Source organism: Thamnophis sirtalis, unplaced genomic scaffold, assembly GCF_051295495.1.
Source record: "Thamnophis sirtalis isolate CommonGarterSnake01/CBP01778 unplaced genomic scaffold, rThaSir2_p1.2 scaffold_5, whole genome shotgun sequence".
In the NCBI taxonomy this organism is placed as follows: domain Eukaryota; kingdom Metazoa; phylum Chordata; class Lepidosauria; order Squamata; family Natricidae; genus Thamnophis; species Thamnophis sirtalis.
Window position 1 is genome coordinate 74047975 of NW_028261385.1, and position 13823 is coordinate 74061797.

Consider the following 13823-nt stretch of genomic DNA (forward strand, 5'->3'; position numbering starts at 1 on the left):
AATCAATCCACTTACTGAAACAAAGCCAGCACTCCACACCCCCCCACCAAGATTTATAGAAACCACACTTTAAGCCGAAAACACCAGCCTGAAGATGGTGAGTGAGACCTTGCTGAAACGTTGCCAAGACAATCTCAATCTCAATCTTACATGGGAAAACAAGACATATGTACGTACGTACGTACGTACGTACGTACGTACGTACATACATACATACATACATACATACATATATTTTCTAATCACATTGTCTAAAATGTTCAAAGGAACTCTTGAGAAGCCTGATAATTTCCCCCCAAAAATGTTTTAGACAAAGATTGAACTGTCATAAGCCAGACAAGATGCAGTTGGTTTGGAGAAGAATTGGTGAAACTTTTTTTGGGGGGGAAGGGGGACTCCACTTTGCCTGGTATTAAGCGTGAGATTGATTCTAATATGCTTTGGGTTGTGTGAAATTTTTTATTATAACTATCATTACTATTATTTGTTAAATTTGTTTGCCACCTATCTTGCTATCGGGCTAGTAGCAAAAGAAATACTATACATATGGAAGGATTCAGCAAAATATGAATATATCCTAGAAACTAATATCTGAAAGTCAGTGAAAAAATTGAACTGAAAAGAGGTAGATATTTCAGCAAGGCAACAGTTTGAAACCAAATCAACCATGAAGTACATTAGAGTAAAGAAAGATAACGGTTTTGGAATAGTTTTCATAGTCCCCAGGCTTGAATATAATTGAAAATGTTTCAGACATGCAGAGTATGCAAGGAAAGCTAAGAATATTTCTGATCTAGAAGAGTTCTACAAAGAAGAGTAAGAAAAATTCCAAAAGCAGAAAAAGAAAGACTCTTATCTGACTATAGAAAATGTTTGCAGCCCTCATAAATATGAGTCATTTGCCAAATGGCTGAATTTTGATCCATGTGACCATGGAGATGCTCCAATAGTTATAAGTGTGAAAAATGGTCATAAGTCACTTTTTTCAATACTGTTCTAACTTCAAATGCTCACTAAGCAAACTGTTCTAAGTCAAGAACTCCATATATATGAATCTGTTCATAATTTTAGAAGGAAGCAGAGCTCTGCTTCAATGAGGCAATATAACAGCCTAAAGATAGATGAAACAGAGAAGTGCAAATTTTGAACAAGTTTTAATTTTACTTGGATTGAGGCCTTGGCATTTATTCCAGTGATGGGAAACTAAAACATATGAAGAATGATTGCAGGAATTGGGTATGTCTAGCATTCCAATATCTGAAGGGCTACCATAAAGAAGAGGGGATCAATCTATTCTCCAAAGGACCTGAAGGCAGAACAAGAAGCAACATATGGAAACTAATCAAAGAGAGAAGCAATCTAGAACTGAGGAGAGATTTCCTGACAGTTAGAACAATTAATTGGTGGTAAAGCTTGCCTCCAGAAGTTGTGGGGGCTCCAGCAATGGAGGTTTTAAAGAAGAAATTGGACAATCACTTGTCTCAAATAGTATAAGGATTCATGCTAGAGCAGGGGATTGGACTAGAAGACCTCTAAGGTCCCTTCCAACTCTGTTATTCTGTTGTTATTCTGTTAAGATGAGCTTTATAAGAAATAAAAAATTAACATTTTTGTTCATGCTGTGATCTTCTAAATGGTGCAACAAAAGTAAAGAAAAATTGGATCAATATTGGATCAAGCTGGTAGGAAAAGTCCCAAAGGTGCTTTTTCGAAGGGCAACCGGCTGTTGTTTTTCTTTAAAGATGTTTTGCTTCTCTTCTGTATAGAACTGAAGAAGCTTCTTGGATGAGAAGTGAAATGTCTTCAAGGAAAAACGAAGTCCAGTCACCTTTTGAAAAAGCGCCTTTGGGACAACCATGACCTGGATGATTGAGAATCTCCATAGATATTTTGTAGGGAAAGGGACACATGAATTATATAAATTTTGTTTGATTTAAGATGATTTCTCTTAAGTTTTTTTTAAATCTAGATTCTAAATTCCAACAGAAAATACATGTAGTTTACTTTCCACATGAGGATATGGGCATTTAGGTATCAAGTGAATTATGGAGCTTGGTTTGGTTTGGGCTAACATTGCTTTGAATGGCAAAGATTTGAGTTGATACCTTAGCATCTTCTAATTATCATACAATAATGTTTTAATCATAGAGGTTTATGATCTGAATGAACAATGTTTTACCCTTTTGTATACAGAATATGTATACAGAGGTCTTCCTTCTACTCATAAATTTATATGGGTTTTAAAATATTTGTTCAACAATGTACATATTTACCTAGTTTATATATGTTGTTTTTATTCCCACGTAGAAGGTTGAAAACATACAAACTGCCCTGTAGTGTAGTACATTTAAGGTGAAGGTGGAATTGAAGAAATTAATTTGAATTTGTAGAGATCATCTTTTACTGTGCTTAAATTGCCTTATCAGTTCTTTCCAAACTTTCAACCTGCACTCAATTGTTTGTTACTATAGGTATCATGCTACATTGTATTGCTTTCTAATTACATCACATTTTGTAACTGTTAGAGTAACAATTTTCTTTCTTTGATGTGGACTTCTTTAGTCCATTTAGAAATATCAGGAAGCTATCATTATGCCTGGAAGGACAAATAGTACTAGAAAAATATATATTTAAAACTGCACAAAAATAAGACATGCAGGGAAGGAGGACAGAATGATATCCTGAAGGAATTTATGACTGACTAGCACTGAAGTGAAGACCATACAGGTTTTTTGATGGGTGGAGGAGGCTATCGTCAAATATGTGAACATGTTCCTACAACAGTTAAAAAGAATCTTTCTTCTTTTTTGTATCTTGAAGATAATTTTCTATTATTGGTTATGTAGTAGTCACCTTAACATGATAAGTTTATTTGCTGTCTCTGGTATTGGTTGGTGTGGGTTGATGTTGGAAAAAATCTGCCAAAATTAGAGAGAATGCAATATAAAGTTCCCAGCCCCTACAGATGGCAGAATATTTGGTATGTAATATTTGATATTTTGAAGAATTGGTAAAGTGGCATTATATTTGTTCTTTATTTTGCTATGTAACAAGGCCTTTTACAGAATGTTAGTGCAAGTTCCATCAGCCCAGTTCTGAAATACTGAGATATTGATTTCTTATAAAGATCTGTTAATCATTTTAATCTCTACAGTGACCTCATTAGTATGATTAATTTTATTCCAAATGTTTTGGTCAAATTCACTTTTATTTGCTTCACTAGTTAAGAGAAAATGAACTTCTGATTAGGACATAATTCATGTAATATTTATGGCCTTAGCCTTCAGCGTACATGGTTGCTTACTGAAAGAAAGGACAAAGCCTTTTCCCATTCTGCAGCCAACATTGAAACAGCATTATATTCAAGAACTGATTATGTTGTTCTGATTAAATTATCATTTAATAGCAGTGGCTTAAAAGGATAAAATTATTTTTTTCTTGCCATAGACCACAACTCTGAACATGTAGTATTTATTTATTTCATTTTAGTTTTAATCATGTAGACATTTATCTCATTGATGATGCTGTGTGCAATGATAATAGCTAATATGAAATTAAAGTATGCTGACAGCTATTATTTATCCAGTACTGTATATCAGTAATTCCCCATAATGGAACTGAAAACATTTTTGCTTGTTTACAGTTTTTTTAAAGATAGAACTAAAGTTTAAAATTTTGAAAGGTACGTATTTTGAAAATAAGCTAGACAGTGATAACATTGATTCTTTTTTGTGAGTGAAAAACAGACAATGTGCTTTTCAAGGCTTTTTATCAAAGGAACCCTTGCTTTATTGCAGTTTGTATAAATGGATAGCTAATATCAGAGGTAAAGCAGTACTGACTACAAGTTGCTGGAAGGTCATCGTAAAAATATACCTGTCCATTTATGACCTTCCCGGGTGGCTTTTAACAAAGTCAGTGGTGGGAGCTGGATTACTTAACAGCTGCAGTGATTCGCATAACAGCCATGGCAAAAAGGGTCGTAAAATCAGGCACAACCTACTTAATAACTGCCTTGGTTAGCAGTGGAAATTCTGGTCCCAATTGTGTTGTAAGATGAGAACTACTTGTGTGGTATTTGTAATATTTTTATGATATTTTTGATGAATGAAACCAAAGAATGAGGGAATCTTTTTGACTTTCAATAAATAGTCAGAAGTCTAGGTGGAGATCAACTCTGACTCCTCTTGGAAGGCCAGATCCTGAAGATGAAACTCAAGTACTTTGGCCACCTAATGAAAAGGAAGGAGTCACTAGAGAAGAGCCTAGTGCTGAGAACGATTGAGGGCAAAAGAAGAAGAGGACGACAGAGGTGGCTGGGTAGAGTCACTGAAGCAGTAGGCGTGAGCTTAAATGGACTCCAGAGGATGGTAGAGGTCAGAAAGGCCTGGAGGAATGTTGTCTATGGGGTCGTGATGGGTAGGACACAACTTCGCAACTAACAACAACAACAACAACAACAACAACAACAACAACAACTAGATACCTAGATTTATTTGTTATTTGAAAGAAAAGATTGGCAAGTATGGCTTTAATCTTATATGAATGGCTCATAGTTTGAATAGGCACATATAGAATTATGCAAGTCTACTTTTATTATATATTTCAGTTGCTAGTGTATATCTTATGGACTATATAGTCTTGAAGACTAATCATGCTATAAATCATGCTATCCAGAGCTGTGTTTTAAGATAGGTGACCACACACATATTATAAACAAACAAATAACAGATTCAATTTTACATATATTGTACTATGCCGATTCATATGTTTTGTCACAAATAGTGCTATTGTGTTCATAAAACAAATGGAAGGTAGTTCTTCAGAACTCTTCTGAGAGACTTCTCATCTCCAAATATATTTTAGGAAACAATGAGTCACTTGCACTGTACAACTAGTCCTTGTTTCAGATATTTGTTTTTATTATGTGATGGCATTTTCTTCTCCTTTCTCAAATAATATATGTGGCAAGTCTTTCAAAAATGCCTATAATTGCCATGTTTTAAAGTATTATTCAAAACACTTCTGACTCTGAGAAGATTTTCTGAGTTAATTTCATAATAGCTTAGTGAATTTCATGATAAATTGATAGGCAGCCTTGGTTTGATCTTGGTGATTGATGCTTTCCTCTCCAAACAAAAAAACAACACAACCCACTAACTTGAACTAGCCACAGAGAATGGAAAACAACTATAACCACACAGTGCCCCATGGGTGGTTTACAATTATTATTGTTGTCAGTGGCTTTGAAAGAAGCTGAAAGATGAAAAAGAGCCAAACAGTTGAACCTATGCATCCCAAGCAGAGATAGCAATAGCAATAGCACTTAGACTTATAAACCACTTCAGAGTGCTTTACACCTTTCTCTAAGTGGTTTACAAAGGCAGCATATTGTCCTCAACAATCTGAGTAATCATTTTACTGACTTGGAATGCTGAGTCAATCTTGAGCTGGTGAGACTTGAACTGCCGTCAGCAGAAATAGTCTGCAATATTGCATTCTAACCCCTGCGCCATCACAGCTCAGAGATTATCTACAAATGCAACCAATGCCGTCTCTATATTGTGTCCTGATTTTGAACCTGAATTGAAAGCTTACTTCCTCCAGGACTCTTTCAAGCTGCCATTTCACCATCTATCCAGTAAACTTTTATAGACTGGACAAAAGTAATCCAGAACTATTGGATCCAGTGTCAGTTTTTTATGGAGGGGGCATACGATAACTTCCTTCACAGCTAAACAAATGGTTAGGTTAATAGATCAAGGATCCTGCTTACTTTTTCAGAGGCTGTGGAATCCAACCAATCAACTTCACCCTGCCCAACAGATTGTAAATCTTTCATGGTCCACAAAAATAAAAAGTCTGGTAAAACAAAATCGGCAAGCAGGAACTTTGGATAAGGAAAGAAGGCAAATTGCGAGATTAGCCATGGGGCTTAGATCAATAACAACTAGTCCCAAATTTGCTCCCCTCACACCAGCTATTTTCTGACACATCTCTGGTCACAGTGCAATAGACCTTATTGTAGAACTGTTGCATACCAAGAGAGCTTCTTGGTGCTGGGCAGGCAAGACCACCATGTTTCTCCCAGACAGAAAAAAAAATTCAAACCTCTTCTACATTAGCAAATGTAGGTCTAGGGCTAGGCACTGGATATCTACCATGATCTGGTAGGCAATCAGCAAAAACCAAATGATGCAACTGATAAAGCTACCAGCACATTCAGGCACTGAGAAATGGCAGATTTCAATGCATGGTTGCCAATTCAGTTTCCTAGCTATGAAATACTTCTGGCTACTGCTGCTCATTCCCACTGTACCACTGCTGCCCTCATGTATCACATCCAAGCAAGAAGCGGTAAGACTAATCTAATTCTCTACAGTGGTTAGTCACTGCTTCCTCCTCTTCCCCTTGTAGCCTTCCATTAAGTTGCTTAATGCCCTATCTGATCAGCATTTACCATAAAAAGAGAAATGCTAACAATGAATCTGAAACTTTTGTTACATTTTAAACTATGACTCTCCTTTGTCCCTTATATTATACAATATAATACAATACAATAGCAGATTGGGAGGGACCTTGGAGGTCTTCTAGTCCAACCCCCTGCCTAGGCAGGAAACCCTATACCATTCCAGACAAATGGCTATCCAACATCTTCTTAAAGACTTCCAGTGTTGGGGCATTCACAACTTCTGGAGGCAAGCTGTTCCACTGATTAATTGTTCTAACTGTCAGGAAATTTATCCTCATTTCCAAGTTGCTTCTCTCCTTGATTAGTTTCTACCCATTGCTTCTTGTTCTACCCTCAGGTGCCTTGGAAAATAGTTTGACTCCCTCTTCTTTGTGGTAACCCCTAAGATATTGAAACACTGCTATCATGTTCTTTCTATTAAACTAGACAAACCCAGTTCCTGCAACCATTCTTCATATGTTTTAGTCTCCAGTCCCCTAATTATCTTTGTTGTTCTTCTCTGCACTCTTTCTAGAGTCTCTACATCTTTTCTACATCGTGGTGATCAAAACTGAATGCAGTATTCCAAGTGTGGCCTTAACCAAGGCATTATAAAGTGGTATTAACACTTCACATGATCTTGATTCTATCCCTCTGTTTATGCAGCCTAGAACTGTGTTGGCTTTTTTGGCAGCTGCTGTACACTGCTGGCTCATATTTAATGGTTGTCCACTAGGACTCCAAGATCTAAGATATTGCTTATTATACTTTTATATAAACAGCTTGCTTCTGAAGACTAGAAACCTTTGGATATTATTTCAGAAGTAACATATTTCATCAATGTATTAATAGTGGCTTTAGTATTCATCCTACCTCAAATTCCAGGAACACTTGGAGCACATATTTAATCTTTTAAAATATTTAGAGAATTGTTTTTCATGCCTGATACTATTGCATCTTGAAGTTAGAGACATGTGATTGTGAAGGTTGGGAAGAAATTGTGATTCTTCTGTGAACTGCCTCTCATGCGCTCCTGCTCAAAGAGAGTGTATGTTTAATATTCAGAAGACTAGTAGAGACTTGATTGTGGAAGAAGAGGGAGGCCACTTGGCCAGTTCCTCTTTCCATCTGTTGCTTCCAGGATCACTTACCATGTGCTTTTTAAGATCCCTTGAACACCAATTGCAAAGAATGAAATAATGGGAGAAAAAAATGGCAAAAGTTATTTCCATCCTCTTTCTGAATTTAAGAGAACATATTTGACTCAAACTAAGTATATTTTTATAATTAAAATAAGTATATGCTTTAATTTCCTTAATAGATTAATTTGGTCAGTACAAAAAAGATGTGTGAAGAAATATCACTATGCCAAAATAAATTTAATTTGTGGCAACATATCTGTCAGGAAAGGTCAGAAAACAGCATAAGAATGATTGGAGCTCTGGGGGAGGCGTGTCTGATGTCGCAATGGTACGACGTGCTATTTTGAAGCTCCAAGATCGCCGTTGATATCTCTATCGCTGGACGGTCCTTTTGCACCTAAACTGTCCCGTAGAGATGGTGATAGAGAAGGGCACATTCTGCTGATCTCAGGGACATTGCAAAGTCCCTGGTAGATCCAGGAAAAGCCTTTTTTTCCTGCGATAAAGAAGCAGCCATTAAAGCTGCTGAAAGTTGGGACAGCTCTAGAAAGCTGGAAAGAAAGTGTGTCGAATTGGTGAAATAATTATTATTAGATGAGAGAACACCCCAAAAGATTAAAAGTAAAGTTAAAATTGAAGACATAAGTGTAAACCTTTGTTTATACTATGTAGAAATTAAGCCTGAGTCAAACTTAGTGTGTTATTTTTCTTTAATCCTTTTACTGTTGGAATTTCTACAAACGCTTCTTATTTTTTAAACTGGACTGATTTTATTTTTCTTTTTTTAAAAGACTCATTCTTTTTCTCTTTTCAACGCCCTATAATATTTTCTTGTTAAATTTTTCTTTCTTTCCTGGAATATAAAGAGGGAAGTGAAAGTAGATGAAAAGAAGTAACACTGCCACTTGGAGGCTTGGAAATATTGTTTTTCTTCTCTTCTCTTCCTTTGAGCATTTGATAATCTTGTGCAAAGTAAGAGATGGTGTTACACTTCAAGGACTCTCAGCTTGTTTATTGAAAATGATAGTGGGAAGAGCATGGATGTTTATACAGGTGCTTCTCTGGTTACTATCAGAGTGAAAAGCTTGGAGTGGAAAGAAAAAAGATTACACTGAACTTGGAGAGAGAACAGTTAACTTTGTTTGGAAAAGAGCCTTGGATTCTACATAGTGGCAGTGTTTACTATTTGAAGGAGAAGATCAATACAGATGATGTTACAGCAGGAAAAAGAAAAGGAAGTGACAAGTGATATGCAAGAAATTCAAAAAATACAAGTAAGAACAAAGAGGATTAAAAAGAGAATGGAGAATATTGGACAAAGAACAGAAAAAGTAGATGAAAAAAATGAGAATATTCACCAAACGATGATGAAATATGAGGACAGATTTCAAAAAATGGAAGAAAAAGATGAACAAAGAGATAAGAAAATTGGAGACATTGACAACAGATTGTGGTTGAAAAAGACAAGAGTGGAATATTGGAATGGGAGATCAACAGACTAGATTTTTACTTCAGATTCCAGAATATAGAAGAAGAAAAGGGAGAAATTTGGCAAAAGTAATATAGAAATGCTGGCAGAAGCATTGGTGATAACCAAAGGAAAGATGATGGAAGGAATGGATGAGGGGTTTCGAGCCTTTACAAGATATGCAGTGAAATATAAGTTGCCAAGAGATGTCCATACAAGATTTACTAAAAAAGCAATTAGAGTATGAATACCACAAATGGCAAGAGATAAAAGATTGTACTACTATTGGATGGATACAGGATGATGTAATGAAATGTTATAATTAAAATTAATTTGAATTTATTTAAAGTTAAAATATTTTGCATAAAATGAAGTAATAATAGCTATAATCAAATAAATGATGAACAATGATAATATTTTATACATATATATTAGATTAATAATATGAGATTTTATATAATTTGTAAGTGAGGATTATGGAGAGGATGCACAAAAGTTTTGTAACCAAAGATAAACAATTTTATAAAACATGGGACTTATCAATGGTTAGACAAAGAATTTTATAAAGATGTATTACTACTGGATGGATTTAGGGTGATGTAATTAAATGCCATAATATAAATTTACACAAAATTTAGAATACCTCACATAAAATGAAGTAATGATAGTTATAGTCAAATAAATGTTTAATAATGATAATAATTGTAAACATATATATCAGATTGATAATACAAGATTCTATATAAATTGTAGGTGGAGACTATGGTGAGAGTGTACAAAAGTTTTGTAACCAATCAAAACACTGTACGAAACTGGAAGATGGTTTTATGTTTTATGTTTGTCTGTACTTGTTTATTTAAAAATAAAAATAAATGTTTTTTTTAAAAAAGAATGATTGGAGCTCTGTTGTTGTAGGGTACAATAACAGAATCTTGAAAACCTGTCAGAGTCCCCCCCCCCCCCGCTGGTTTATATAACCATGTAGAAAAAATGCAGAGTCTCTTTCTTATGTTCCCCCCTTCTGTAAGACTATGTTGTCATTTACATTTTCTTTTATTATCTCTTAATGGTTCTGCAAGTGATTTTTGTATTCCTTCGTTAACTTTATCTCGCATTTCTCTACAATGTCATTAATTTCATTATGTGATGCAATCAGTGCTTATGTCTGAAAAGAGCTCCATAAACTCATCGTAATATGTGACAAAGAAGCACTGCAAAGCATCTGAAAAAATGATTCTGAAGCATAGCGCTTTAATACATTTAATACTGAAATTTCATATGCTTAGAAATATTGTTTATTGCACTTGAGGCCATTCTTACTGCTAGTTTTTCATCTTTTTACATGCCAGGTTAGCTTTACCTTGAGGGCACAGTCCCTGAAGATACCGAGAAGTAGATTTTTATAGGTTAAAAATAGCACTTTGAAGTATATTTGCAAACCTATTGGTTTTCAGCAAGCTGCAATCATGTGATCACCAATTGTGATTTTTGCTAATGGCTTCTGACACCAGAAAAGTCACTCTCATAAATCACTTCCATTGCTTTTCCTCCGGATGGCTCCACTTGTAGCACACACATCCTCCTGCCCACACCCTGTAACAAGCACTTGTCCACACACTATAGTGTGGAACTGCCTACAGCACTCCACTGGTGGTGGTTAGCTCTTCCCAGCCTTCCCCATATCACCCACATTCCATTTCTTAAGTTGGACTCTTGCTTCTTCCTGTTTAAGAACTCACATAGTCGGTGAATTATGACGCAGCTGGAACTGCTAGGATTGCCATTGCTAACATTGCCCTTTATAACTACATCACTTAGCAACAGCAATCCCTGTCCTGACTGTTGTAACCTGAGGATTGGCATTATAACTCCTTTTAATTGATTCTACTGTTTGTTGGAGTTTTTGTACTGACTGCTATGCAGAGAATTCTGTATATTCTATGGTTCTATTTACTGTAGTTTATCCTTTATGTATGAGCTTGTTTTAACAGTTTATTTCTTTTCTAGTGTACCTGTAGAAAAGACATGGTGACAATATCAATGGACATCTTTGTGAGAAAATTTCAGCCAGATAGATACCAACTGTGGAAACAAGGAAAAGATTTATATAATATTGATCATACAAAACCCACCCCTGAAACCACACCTGAGGTAAAGGCCTGGTTGCAAAGAAGAAAGAAAACGAAGAGATGTTCCAGGTTGTAATAATATTTTCCCTCTATTTATAGTTAAACTTAAAATATATGCTTTCATGTCTCAGTTATTGTTTTTAGAAGTCTTTTATTGTATTTTAGTCCTAGTTAATTTGTGTCTCATTAAATTTAACAGTGATTCTGAGAGCCAAAAAATCATATTTCATCATGGACATACTTATTGAATACATATATTGATTTTGAAAGCATTACTGAAAATGTAATGTTTGGAGGTCTGAGCATTAATATAATATTTAGACTTTTTTGAGGTGTTCTGAAAAAGTTGCCAAGAAAACTGCATAGACTTGTCCAGCAATCACCAGAATCAGGGCTAACTCCAAGGCATAAAAAAGAAAAAAACAGGAAATTTCCTAAACAATACTTTTTGCCAAACACACACACACACACACACACACACACACACACACACACACACACACACACACACACACACACAAAATTATGTGATCAAATATTTTAATAAGTAAGCATTATTTTTAACACCCAATATCTATTTTGATGTTTTCCCCAAGATAAAAATACATAGTTTTCTCTTCCACTTGCCTAATATTTTACAGTTTATGTATTTATATTAAATATGTTATCTAATATCCTTCACATATTCCAGACCAGCGATGGTGAACAGTTTTTGGCTCACGTGCCATAAGCGGGGGGAGCGCAGGGGGTCGTGTGTGGGCGTGCTGCACCCATAATGCATGCGTGACACCCCCAGCATGCATGCGTGCATAACAGGCACTCCCCCCCATTTTTTGCATGCTTTCCCCCCTCTCCCCAGGCCAGAGGCTTTATAGGAGCCTGGGGAGGGTGAAAACAGCCTCCCCCCCAACCCCGGAGGCCCTCTGGAGGCTTCAGGAGCTTCCCTGAAGCCTCCTGAGTGCAAAAAAACAGCCCTACGGGCAAACCGGAAGTTCAGGAACAGACTTCCAGTTTGCTTGTAGAGTCAGTTTAAGCCCTCCGGAGCCTTCAGGGGCCTGAGGGCTAAAAACAGTCTTACGACTTCCGGTTTGTCCATTGGGTTATTTTTTGTTCTCCAGAGCCTTCAGGGAAGCCTCCAGAAGGCCCCTGAAAGCTCTGGAGGGCTTAAACTGGCCCTATGAGCAAATTGGAAGTTCATTTCTGAAATTCTGGTTTGCCCGAAGGGCTGGTATTTTACGCTCCGGAGGCTTCAGGGAAGTTCCTGAATTCTCCGGAGGGCCTCTGTGGGTGGGGGGAGGTTGTTTTTGCCCTCCCTAGGTTCCCCCCTCCTGGGGAGGGCGAAAAATGGCTTTAAAAAAAGGCTGAATTCAGCTGGTCAGCGCAGCGCGCGCATGTGTGTGGCCAGCTGACAGGGCAACATCTTGCGTGTCCCTGAGAAATGGCTCCATGTGCCACCCAGTTCTAGACAATAGTTCCCATGCCAGTGCTGATGAAAGATCAGATAATTATGTTAACTAGAGATCAATACATCTGAACACTTAAAAACACTTAAAAAGGTAGAAAGCTTTAAGAGTAGTGTTATTTATGTAGTGTTGTCTATTTTTCTGTTAGGTCAAGATTTATAATTTACAGATATTAAAAATACTTCACAAATTGGCATCTGTGTTTATTCTAAAGTGTGATTGATGCTTTCAGGTTTCTCTTTACAACCACACCAAAGTTTGAGAGGAGACAAAGAAATGCACCATGTTAAAGTTTGCTGAAATTTCTCTTCTGTGAAATTTCTAGTAGTAATTACAAAAATGTTTAGTAAAATAGAGACTTTTTAAAATAAAAATAACACACACAAAAAATATAAATCAGATGCTCCTTTACCTGGTCTCTTCTTTTTTATTAATAACCTTATCTCCAAAAATGATAATTCTTTCAGGATATTACACTTTAAACAAACATGTCATGTCTAATTATTAATACATATGCATATTTACATTTACAACTTGATAAACTTTGGTTTTTCATATGTAAGTCATATAATTATGTTACACTATAAATTAGTGTTACTTTTGTATTGCTACACAGTTTGGCATATTTATTATACAACTACGATTTGTACTTGGCAGAGCAATTATTTTCTTGTCAGTAGAACCTATATTTATCCGGATAGCCAAGTTTTTAGCCAAGTTAAAAAATGGATACATTGTAGTAATTATGTTGAAAGTTTTATCAGATGTGTACATGGATTATAGTTATCCACTATGCTAAACTGGTGGTTGCATTTTTGTGCTGCTTAATTAATAGTCCTCACACAAATGAAAATACAGCAAGAGATATTCATCTCCAAAATGAAAATAAAATGTTCAGTTTCACCTTTGCTCTAATATGTCACAGAAAAATATTATAATTTTACTCTTGGGAATAATAAATTTTTAGACAGAATCCCATGTATATAGAAACAGCAGGTCAAAAAAATTGATAATATTTTTGTTGCAATCATTTATGTTAATCCCACTTAATTTAAGGTACTTATGTAAAGATGGACATCATAATTGTGACAAATGATTTCTGCAATCGATTTTTAAAGCACAAGTCATGACCATGTTATATAGCATTGCTAGGCAAATAATAAGCACCAT

General features: G+C 35.8%; 1 protein-coding gene across 12 annotated transcripts in view; it reads left to right on the top strand.

Annotated features, from left to right (window-relative positions):
• Nucleotides 1-13823, top strand: part of KDM4C (lysine demethylase 4C) — a 226842-nt gene that overhangs the window by 114782 nt on the left and 98237 nt on the right. For all 12 annotated transcript variants that reach the window (XM_087716057.1, XM_087716051.1, XM_087716052.1 and 9 more), the window contains one exon: nt 11069-11259. In XM_087716057.1, coding sequence (XP_087572183.1) covers nt 11069-11259 — 191 coding nt within the window. The remainder of the gene's footprint in view (nt 1-11068; nt 11260-13823) is intronic.